Here is a 12208-nt window from a genome sequence, read left to right as displayed (position 1 = left end):
TTCGTAGAACATCATATGGTATGTCTGCCAGATGTCTCCCTATTTACAGATCCCAAACGTATCTCAGTGCCCTGGAGCCCTACCGTTTCCGTTGGGCATGTATCCATGCACAACAGCTTCTTCCTAGTGGGCAACCTCCAGTTAATCAATGGAATGGCTGGAACAGCTAAAATGGCTGGAATAGTGGGCAGGAGAAACTCCCCATACAGCCAAAACCCTGGTGCTTACCCGGTAAAGGGAGTCTGATTAAGTTTCGTGGCTGGGTCCCCCGGTCCCCAAAGATCCAGTCATTAACCGCCAGCAGCTGCGCTGAGCTGCCCAGTATTATAGTCTGATGTCTACTGCCCCTAGTCCGCCATCACAAAGGATTGAATGCACTCCTTATGAGAGATTCATGGCACCGGTCCTCCCTACTTGTAGCTATTGATGTTGAACTGTATGGTTTTAAACCAATGGGTAAGGATTTTCTGGAGGTAGTGTGGCAAAACATACAGCAGCTGTGGCAATGCCACCATTTTGAAGAGGGCTATACAACCTCATCATGGAAGGAAGCAACAGTGGTCTCAATCTTTAAAGAAAGGTGCAAAACGTGACCTGGCATGCCAAAGGCCCATTTAGTTGATAGATGCCACAGATAATGTTTTGGGCAGAGTCCTCCTTGCACGCTTGAAAGATTGGGCATCAGAAAATTGGATTCTGGCCAATACTCAATATGGGTTTAGGAGAGGGCGGGGTACAACTGAACAATGTCTTAATTTATCTTTAATCATTAATAAGCACAGAAGGTCCTTGAAGAGTTCTATCCATCTGGCCTTCATGAACCTATCTGGTACTTTTGACACTGTCAACCGAGATAAATTATGGGCTATGTTGGAAGGTATTGGTGTGGAAAAAGCGTTAGTAACCCTACTCCGCAGTCGTCACTCCGGTACCACAGTCATAGTAGGATATGGCAGTAAAGGGGAAAAAACACATACTTAGATGCCTGTCAGGCACATTACACAGAAAAGGTCAGTAACTTCTCATACTTGGGCAATCTTTTTAGCAAACTGTTGAGATGGAAACCTCTTTTAACCATAAGAGCACAGCAGACAAGTTTTGCTTCTAAATTGGGAACAACTTTTTGTCTTTATTGCATTGTCCCTAGGGAGCTGGGGGTCTTGTCCTTTTTCCTGTTTGAAAATTAATAAAAGATTTAAACCATACATTGGGGCACAATACTGTGAAAAAACTAATTACCCTTTATAGCCAAATGTCTCTCTATTGCCAGATATGGAGCTGGGGTTTGGGGCTACGCTAAAAACCAACAGTTTGTAGGAATCGAAAATAAATTCATGAAAAGATTACTGATGCTCCCAAAAAGTGTTCCTACCTCTTTTGCCATACAGAACTTAACTAGAATTTATGGAAGACCTTTTCTTCTATAGGCCAAGATAGGGACCTCTGAGGATTTATTATTTTCATGTGATGTTATTAAAGATTCCCAAAAATCAGACAATGTTTTAAAGGTTCCATGGTTTTAATATTTAGAGAGGATTTATCATGAGATTGGTCTGGAATACTTTATTGAAAACCCTGAAGGAATTACCCTAAATGCCAAAGGAGTTTTCAAGGATGCATACTGTTCCAGGGGCAATAGGCGTATTAGTTACCAACATGACAATATTGGAGTCCCCTGTTTACTTCCTGCCCCTGCACAATGTTATCTATTTATTTCTACTAAGTTCCAGTTCTGATTTTATCTAACCAGGTTCTGTTTATGCACTGTGCACTTTGTTACCGGCATTTCCTCGCCAAGGAGGGTGGTCAAACAAGGTTATGCTCTGCCCATGTGATAATGTCCCAGTTTAAAGAACTATGGACTTTGTATTATTTTGCACATTGTATAAATCAGAGAGAACTAGATTTCTGCTCCCATTACTAAGAAATAGTCACTCTTGCTCGTATTGATGGTTTTAACTTCTTACCGTCTTTGGCTACAGCTGAAATCTGTATTGCAGTAGCTAATTACACAAGAGACTCCATTGCGATCAGATAGCCTTAGGAGTAAAATCTGTACAGATGTTTTACCTTTTTATGATGAATTATGTATGTATTGTATTTTAATCATATTAATTTGTAAATCTTTTCATGGTTCTCTGAGCTGAAATAAAGTTATTCTTGACTTGACTGGCTCTATATTCCATCATGATCGGGGGGGAGATCTATCTCACCATATTTCCCTTAATTTTGAGTGTCAACAGGGTCATATTCCTGTCCCAGCTTTCCTATGGGTCTCATGTGTTAGAAATTGGGTTTCTGGTTGGCAAAAGAATGCAGCCTGTCCAAGCAGAAGCGGTAATCCTAGTCAGGGTAAGCTAGATCCACACTAAAAGATAACCTGTGTTCACCCTCTGGTAGCTTGGCACAGAGCAGTGAGGCTTATATAAAGAGGCAACGTGTAAAGTGTTTGTGCAACACACAAATACACAGCAACAGAAAGAATACCCCACAAAAAGACTCCATACAGATTTAGAAATACTAACACTATTATAAACAAAACAAGACCAAAATGACAAAAATCCAATGTATAGAAGTTGAGATATTAAATGTTAAAGGAATACATACAGTGAAGCGATTAGAAGCAAGTAGCATCAAAAAAGTTACTTTACATCGTGCTGGACCAGGTCAAAGTCAACGTTCAGGCTGACCGCGAGGAAGGGCAGGCCAGCTACAGGACCCATGCAGGACCAAGGGATCAAAGTACCTTTCCTGGTCACAAACAGTGAGATGGGTCGATCTGTTCCACGTAGTGATGGCGATGTGTCAGTTCGGAAGATGGGTGCTGGAGTTGAGAGGTGTTGAGGGATGTGCCTCACCAGATTCTGCCACACAGTCGAGGGGATGCCTCGATCTCACCAAGCTGCAGTGGCGGAGATGCGCTGTCCGATGCATTAATCTCTAGAGGCAAAGTGCTGGTTCAAATGTGATGTGGTAATTAAACTCCAGCAACAGTGTTGATCGCCGGTTCTGTTACACACAGACAGGAGATGCGCCAAATTCCATGTTGCAAGTATCTGGGCCACTTGCAGTAAGCTTCAAACAACGAAAGAGTGTAAATCAATAAATGTATAGAAGCACCAAAGGAGAGAAGATGGGTATGCAAGTCTTATTAGATTTGTATAGGAAGCCCTCACTCACCACCTTGGTTGGTGACATGCTTCATCATCGGGCCCACCGGGAGAAGCCGAATGCCTCCCCGGTGTGCTACAATGCCAGGGTTACTGCGGAGCTGGTTAGTTGTGAAGATTATGTAAATGTGAAAAGGGTTTAAAAATGTCCAGATTGTGTCTCACATAACAGCTTTATTCTGTGGCCAATCTGACATAAAAGCAATGTGTTTAGGAAACTACCAAGTTAATTGTTTGGCTATTTCCACTTAAAGTGGGGTCAACATGTTTCTGCCCTTGATATGTGATTTACTGGGCATTCGTCAGGACCATGGGGAGTGTACCTCGTCGGTATGGGCACGCTAAGGCCCACCCTGACCAGAGGACGTGAAAGTTAAAAATCAGTGTACAAAAAGGTGCAAAATGAACAAACCAACAAGTTGTTGGAAAATTACCTCATAATCAGAGGAACCTGTATAGTTTGAAAAATAAGAGATCCACGCCCCATAGGTCTGGGAAGTGAAAATGGCACACCGCCCACAATGCCTGGCACCCGCTCGATACCTGCGTGTAGCCTCTAACCGGACCACTTCCAGTAAGTTCAGGCACAGGAGCAAGGGAAAGGACTTTGATATCCCTGAGTCTCAAGCAACAAGCACCTGGAGATCACTTGGCGGTAAGGCAGAGTCAAGCTCTCCTTTAGCAGAGTCTGAGAGCAGCAGACAGCAGGGCAAAGCAAGATAGAAGCAGGCCTTTCAAGCTTGCAGTCTAAAAATGAGTCATTTGAGCACCACAACAGTCCTTCTGATAGATTCAGTTCAAGATCTAGAAGTGTCTGATTTTCGGGAGGAAGCATCTGTCACCCCAAAAACAAGCAACCTGAATAGGAACAACATACAATACAACGTAGTACTCTATCAAAATAAAGTAATCAATCACCATAGTCTTGTGTAGCAGGGAGTGATTTGCCCTAAGACAGCCCCTCTTTACAGATGCAATGTGTCTCTTCTTTGTCAGCGAATGAGAATAAACGTGTAGCTCTACATGGAAGAAAGGAAGGAAAGGGGCCAAACTCCTCCTCTATACCACTGAATAACATCTCATCATCCACTGGTAGCGTCCCCTCCCCCATGATCACCAGAGCTCTCTGAGGAGGATGCCCTATGCCTGCTTCCAGTTCTGACCGCAGTTGGCATCCTATCAGTCTGCCGAGTTTCCTCCTAGAGTGGGATGGTTGACCCCCTTCGGCCTCTCAAATTGGTATTGGCTCCTTAGTTAATATGGGCAGTTACTTCTTATCCGCTGCTCAGTCCCAGAGCTCTTCCGGACTCTTAAACAAAATGGTTCTCCACTGATACATTACTTTCAGTTTGGCAGGGTACATCAGCATATATTGAATGTCCTTAGCCCTGATTTTTCACTTAACCTCTGAGAAAGATGTAAGAAGGGGCTGCACTTTACCTGCGTAATCGGGGGAGAGCGTAACCATAGAGTTGGTGCAATGGACGTTGTTGTGCCTGCCGCAGGATATAGTCTGTCCATAAGGTACAGTATACTGATGGTAATGCCTCTAGGCGGTCTCTCTGGCTGTGGCCTTAGGGCCAGTGCCCTGTGCGCCCTTTCCAGAATGAAGTAGGAAGATAGCTCACAATCCATGATGCAGGTTCTGAAGTATTCTGTGGTGAATTTCTCTCATGTTGCCCCCCCCCCCCTCTTTTCTACTCTGGGCCACCAAATCAGCTGGGCTGTCACAAGCGCATGGGGGTGCTTAAAATGAAAGGTGGTCCCTCCCACTCTCATCCCATGTGGTTGTATCCTCTCCCTTGCGAGTCAAGAGTCAATGCGGAGGTAGAGGTAAGTCGCTGCAGTGAGATTGCAGCTCCAGGTTGTGTCTGTTGGCGGCATGTCCATCTCCCGGCAGGTCGTTGTTTGCCTAGTAAGTTTCTCTCATCCCCGACTCCCTACATGGGCTTAGGTTGGCCAAAGGGGACAAGTGTAGCGGGCACCACATGGATGTTTGCATCCAAGAAAAGGTTGCCCCATAGTTGGTTCACCCAGGCTGCAGTTTCAGTCCTAGCCACGTATGGTGACCAGTCCATCTCCTCCACTCTAAGGTGCCCGTTATATTGTTACAGGCCACCACCTGGAAGTGAAAGCAGCAATGTGCCACACCTCAGCCACTCGCCTGTCTTCTCTCCCTCTCACACTCCAGGAGTCGATGCAGAGAGGGTTTGCCACTGTGGGTTCACAGCTCCAGGTGGTGTTTGCCTCTGGCAGGCGCATCTACAGGTAGGCCGTATGCACACCCAGGCCGTCGATTGCAGAAATAGGCTCTCTCATCCAGGGCTTCCTGGATAGGTTCGGGTGGGCCAAAGGGGGTGATTATAGGGCCACTGCACTGGTGCCTGCAACTGAAAATAGGTCACCTAAGGTTCGGATTCAGCAAGGTTCTAGGAGCTGGCATGTAGATCTCTCAAAATGCGGCTACCATCTTAGGCTGCTTGGCCACGCCCCCCAGTAATTTCTTTCTTGATTTCTTTACAATGTAGTGGAGGTGAGTGATCTGTCAATGGTAGGCGAGCCCTTTGGGAGCCAGGATGGTATTTATCAGATAAGGTAGAAACTGTATTGTTTAGAAAGAGCCATTCAAGATTTCTTAGGTAAAGAGCAGAGTGAGCACTTATGGTAGCAGCACACGTATACACTGCCAAATCAGTCAGTCAGGATTCTTTATTCGATGATTAAAAATCACCATAAAAGTACAGACATACAATATACACTCCTTTCTTTAAAAAAACTATTAAATTGACATGAATCCCAATGTTGGTACGACAAAGTCACAGTCTGTTATAAAAACATAATAGGCCTTTAAAGGCAATCACAGAAATCTCACAGTTCCCCCCCCCCCTCTAGTTGCCCTCAATCGAACCGCTACTTTAATAAAATTAATAATACAGCACAATGTAAGGGGATCAGTCGCCTGTTGTAGAAAGATCAAAGCCTCTTGAGCACATTTCATATTAGATTTTTTTAAGATGTCAACCAAGAATCTACGCCTAGGTTCAGAATAAAATGAACATAACAATACAAAATGAAGGGAATCCTGCGGAGACCTATTGTCGCAGCCGCAGGTTCCCTTCTGCTCAATTGTAGATGAATACCCTAGTGCTCATTAAAAACCTGTCCTGCGCATTATATATCAAATATAAATAAGGTTCCATTCCTTCTGTGGTCTTTACAAGGTTGTAGGCACACACCGTGGTTTTGACCCTTTCTAGCTCTGTTCTCTGTGTAACTTTGTGTGCCAAGAACGCTTTTTTAACCATCGTCTTATGCTGAGGGATAATCGCTGCGGGGTCGGCAAAGAGATTCCCGAGGCCCAGGGTTTCCAATACGGGCTTAACATAACTGAGCCACGGGATTCGCATCCATTTATCTTTACCCAGGCAGTCCATCATTATTTCCCTGCTTAAGGTCGCCTCTGGGTTTACCCAGATTTTTAGCCAGGCTAGGATTAGCCTAACCTTCACCAAATCTTCAAGGTAGGATATCCCTAACTCCCTGTGTGCAATTGCTGCAGCTAGACTTTGTGGGGCTTTCAGGACGGAACGTAAATATTTGTTCTCCTCCCGCTGCAGTTGGCAAATGTTCACGAAGCCCCACACCTCTGCCCCATAGGTGACTTTAGAGCAGCACATGGAGTTGTACAGGTTCAACACCTGTTCAGGGCACCACCTCCCCAACCTTCGACCATAACCCGCGATTGCTCCGTTGGTGACATTCATCTTATGGCAACGTTCCTCCACCAGACAGTTAAATTTTAATGACCCGTCAAATAGTAAGCCCAGATACGAGAATGATTCTCTATCTTATGGCTCCCTATCGTGAAGGTGCATTTGTTGCAGGGTTTGTTACCAACGGATAGAACGTAGGATTTACCCAAATTAACAGACAGGTCTAGTGAACCCATAAAAGATACAAAACCATCAATTAAAATCTGTAGGCTCTTTGGTGTGCGTCCGAGGAGGACCGCGTCATCTGCGTAAAATAACACAGGAACATGACGCGTCCCTACTCGTGGACAATCGGATCCCAGCTGTAGGAGATGCTGCTCCAGATTATAAATATAAAGGGAAAATAAAAAAGGCGCCAAGATACAGCCTTGACGTACCCCACCTCTACAAAGGAAGGAGTACATCCGCCCTCCATATTGTACCTGACTTGCGCTGAGGTGTTACTATGCAATTCTCTTAAGATGTTAATAAGGCCAACTTCTATCCCCATACTGGTCATCATGTCCCAAAGCTTGTCCCTATTTATATGGTCAAAAGCAGCTGCCAGATCCATGAACCCCATGTAAATGGATTCATTACTGGCCTTGGTGTATTTGGCTGCTAACATGTAAAGGTTCAAGCATTGGTCACTCGTGGACCGACCCGTCCTGAAACCATACTGAGTGTCTGAGATAATGTTATTTGCCTCTGTCCACTCAGACAACCGGTTTATTATCCCCCTTCCCAAGATTTTGGCAGACACATCAATCAGGGAGATCGGACGATAACATTGGGGGTCGTCCCTGCTACCCTTTTTAAAAATAGGGACAATGATAGCTGTTGACCAGGAGGGTGGTAAGCCACAGCGAATTGCTGTGTTAATGACTCTTGTCATTATAGGGGCCCATAATTCCACAGAACTTAGGAACAAATCAGGCGGGATACCATCTGGGCCTGGGGCTTTGTTTTTAGACAACCCCCAGCACACGTATACACTGCCAAATCACTATTATTCACTGTTACTGCATCTTTGATCCATTACTCACAAAGCAATATTTCACTCACACATACGTTCGGTTTTTAGGTAATAAGTACAAGGTGCTAAGGATGTGAAATGCCAAAATAGGAGTGAACATAGTATGCTGTTTCTTGTACATATGTTTTTTATTTGCTTGAGGTGTGCAGCCTTTCATGACTTTCATCTTCAAGACTCATGACAGTCTACATTTGTTTACAACGGTCTTGGTAATGTTGATCTTTTTTATTATATTTTCAGGATCCATATAATCTGCTTGAAGAAGTACCACCACCAGAATACAGGGATGACTTCCACATCCCCAACTTTTCACCTAAGAAACATGTGAGTTTTCTTTAAAATACCATACCATCATGTTCATGTGCCTTCTCTCTCAAATTATGTTTCTTCCACACCATCTTCACAAACAAAGTACATCCACATGATATCACACAAATAACTTCCCATGGAAACTATACTCCATTCTCAGAAACACAAGGAATTCTTTACGTTATTAACAAGGAATGAATGGTGTAGCAACTCAATCCGTCTCTCATCCACTGGTACCCTTAGAGAGCTAGAGCTGATTTCTTAACTTCAAAGCTGGTTTTAGTGCACAGTGTAAATGTACAGAGGTGGAATTTATCTCCTGAAGGAAAAAAAGATTATTTAAAACAATTACCCTTCTGACTACTAGACTAACCTCTTCTGCGAAACAAAATACACTGGGGTTGATCCAATTTGTGGGCGAGCAAGGATCTATGGGCTAAAACTTCCCTTTCACACTAGGAGCAAATTTAGCTTTTTCTATCCTCACTTCTAGACTAGACAAAGAATTTGGCTGGCCTTGGCTTTAATCAATGGAGAAAAAAGCTCCTATTCCTTGGGGTCAACCATTTACTGGCAATGCACACAATTTGCGTTTTTTGAGAAAAATAAGTCAACTGTTATACATGTTGTCATGTCTAAATAGCCTTCTTGTTTCTATTCTCTCTATCTACCAGCTTGAGGACATGATCAAAATGATGAAAAGCACTCTCAGGTTGTGCGAGTTCATACTTTCTAAGTAGGGTGAGGTAAGATTTTGATGCTTTTTTCCTGTCAATGTGAGTGAGAGTGTGAGTACTATCAGACTAAAAGGATCACACAACAAACCATCACTTATCGATGGGGGTCACTGGAATGTAATGTAAATGTACGGTTGATTTGTAGAGAGCTGCTTTTTCACCCATGAGGGTCTCCAGGCACTTCTTCCATACAATAATGGGTTTACTATACTTGCCAAAATATCCACCCTATGCTACATAGTTTACAGTTTTTTTACAAATAAATGTTTTGCTAGTTTAGAAGAATCAAAAATTACACATGGTGTTGCTCTGTGGCAAACGTTAACTACTCACCTCAATTTATCACCCATGTGTTATAATGGTACTAGAGAGGCAAAACATTTTGCGAGAACAGCATTAATATTTGTTAAAACAGCAACATAGTATTGTCACAGAATGTACTACATTATGCTGCATAATTTGCACTGTGTTCCATAATTTGGCCTTCCTATGTGTCTCGTGAATAACAATATTGTGGGACACTAATATCATTGATAAAAAAATCAAGAGACAAAATATCAAAAGGTACGTATGTAAAGATTTTCTGTACCTAATTCAACATATGTGTACCAAAATACATATACATATATCTTTATTTATTTTGAGTTAAGAATGGCAAATGTATATGTCCCTTTGTGCATTTACCCTTTAATATTTTGTCCCTCAATATTTTGTCCACAGTATTACTGTGCCACGATATTCTTGTACTAGACGTTCAAGAGTACAATCGGCCCTTCTTAGTCTCATAATTCTAGAGCCACTTCTAATATAAGGCCTTTGGTTACTGTTTTAAATTACATTACAGTTATGAGGGTTGAAAAGGAACGAAATACATAGGTTTTCAAGAGCCTAGGGAAATATGTAACCAACAATGGAACTAGCGAGACTGAGCGATCACATCCCGTTGGGGCTGGAGGAGGAGAGATTTCGGGGTAGGGTTGTCCAAAGCACTCGTCATCATAAAAGAAACACCTCTATTTTGGGGAAGATTGGGTGTAAAAACTTTGAAAAAGAATTACTTTACCAATTCAGAGATTCATCATGTGAGAATAGAGCCACCAAGAGCTTGGCAGTAATTCCTCTATGGATGCTTTGTGATTGCACAGAAGAGCAAAATAATTCTGCAAATGTGGTACAGATGCAAAGGGGAGGCCCATGAGTAAGCATCGTTATCTACCCCCTTGAGTCCGCCCAACACTGTCATGGAAACATGGACCGACCGACCTCTAGTTGGCAGGTCCCGACCGCCTAATTACGATGCAACCACACATGGTGCGGTCACATACTTACATTTTCCTATGGGAGCATGTGTTGTGGCTATAAATCAGCTGTAGCACAAGCTCCCATAGAGAAATGGGAGGCTGTGTACCTCCCTGCACCACGTGGCAGGCACCTCAAGGTGCCTGCCACACAGTGCTGGGATCAACGTGCCCCCTTGGACCCCAACCGGAGGCCGCAACAGAAGGGGCCCTGCTAGAGGCCCCCAAACACGCTTTCCAACATGCTTTCCATGTCGGAAGCCGGCATGGAAAGACTGCCCAGGAAACCGTGCATCATAATTAGGTCTCACGGTTTTATGGTATTTATTATTTGAACATTTCCGTCTGTATTTGTCCATATTTAATTTGCCAGCTTATTGGTATTTATCCATATTTAATTTGTGTTGTGTGAATAGATGAGGTGATAACTCGTGTATTTCTGCATTTATTTAACAGATAAATGTGGACTCATACTTAAATGCCTGTCAGCTTTTAGCACATTACACAGTAAAAAATATAAACATAATAAACCCACATTAAAGAAATAGTGTAATAACACATATACATGTTGAGATATGCAGTAATTTAAGGACATATCATTGAGTTTTGTAGCTCCCCTTGCTGTCATTATGTACAGCTACTGGCCTGAAAGTGATTAATCTCAGCATGATGAATCACTCAAAAGAAGCTAAATTATCTGTATTTTTCCACTTTCAAAAATAAATACAGACAGGGAAACAGTGTTTTCTGTCTGTGTTTATCTGTAAAAATCAGACAAAGCGGAAATCAGGGAACCCTAATCATAATATAGACGGTGAAAAAATGCGTCCTTATGAATTACGGGCCAGACTCCGACAGGCCGACGGGCTCCTCGAGCCTGTTGGAAGCCAGCTGGAATGACTGGCCAGTTTCATTTCCGAAAACCGAAATTGTAGTTAGGCAGTCAATAGTGAAACCAACCATCTCGGTCGGAAAGCTTCCGTTTCGACCGAGATCGTAATCGACCCCTAGGACTGACATTTATTAGGCCTGTTTCACATTGTTAAAAATAATCTGTATGATTCCAAAACACCAGGGTGTGACACTGGAGAAGACAAGAGGCACCTGCTGTAGTACAATATTGTATGGCAGCACCTTGTTATAAACTGCCTTACCTCTTGTCGTGTTTGAAGAGTCACAATCTCTTCAGTGCTGACTCCCCCGTCACCTTGGTTAACGTTATTCAAATTCTTTGCAAGCCAAAGTTGGACACAGAGCAAAATATATTTTATGAGCTCCTGGTGCCTTCATTGCTTGCTGGACTGTGAGGATGGACAATTGCCTACTTGACCTATCTGACCTTGTACTTTTCAACTTTCAGGTTTCAGCCTACTTACCATTTCTTTGGCCTTTGATTCGACCACTGCGACTTATACCACTGACAAAATGTATTGAGGATCCCTAACTATCTCCTTTTCTCATAAACATTAATTGCTGAAACACAATATCCCACCAGAGGACATCCAGAGAACCATTAGAAATCGTTGAACAGTAAAGCTACACCAGCCATAGAGAAACATGAAGATTTGACTTTTGTGATTTGGCGAAGGACGACAACCGCATCTCAGGAGTATGGCTGAGGATCACTTCGAATGATAATGAAGTACTACTTCCCCCTGGCCTGGTGCTCCTACATCAAATCATTCACCAATATCATCCATGACATGTTAGTTCATAATAACTTGAGCAATATTAAGCAGATAGGATTTAATAAAAACCCATTATATTAATTACCTATTGCCTGTATAGTGAATTTAGTTGACACAATTGGGGTAGGCACATCATGGTTCCTCCAACTTCTCTGTTAGGTGTGCTCACAAATGGGCTTTCTTCTAATGTGTATGGTCCTCAGGGACGGGTATGAGGT

General features: G+C 43.1%; 1 protein-coding gene across 1 annotated transcript in view; it reads left to right on the top strand.

Annotated features, from left to right (window-relative positions):
- The window catches only part of LOC147683405 (maestro heat-like repeat-containing protein family member 1), a 150366-nt gene extending 138620 nt beyond the window's left edge, over positions 1-11746 (top strand). Inside the window, exons 21-22 of the mRNA XM_086943845.1 lie at positions 8199-8282; positions 11663-11746. Of these exons, the coding sequence (XP_086799971.1) occupies positions 8199-8282; positions 11663-11746 (168 nt within the window). The remainder of the gene's footprint in view (positions 1-8198; positions 8283-11662) is intronic.
- Positions 11747-12208: the final 462 nt, after the last annotated feature.

The sequence above is a fragment of the Lissotriton vulgaris genome, chromosome 11, assembly GCF_964263255.1.
Source record: "Lissotriton vulgaris chromosome 11, aLisVul1.2, whole genome shotgun sequence".
Taxonomy (NCBI): Eukaryota; Metazoa; Chordata; class Amphibia; order Caudata; family Salamandridae; genus Lissotriton; species Lissotriton vulgaris.
The sequence above is the reverse complement of the archived record's forward strand: the minus strand, read 5'-3'. Positions and strand labels throughout refer to the sequence as shown.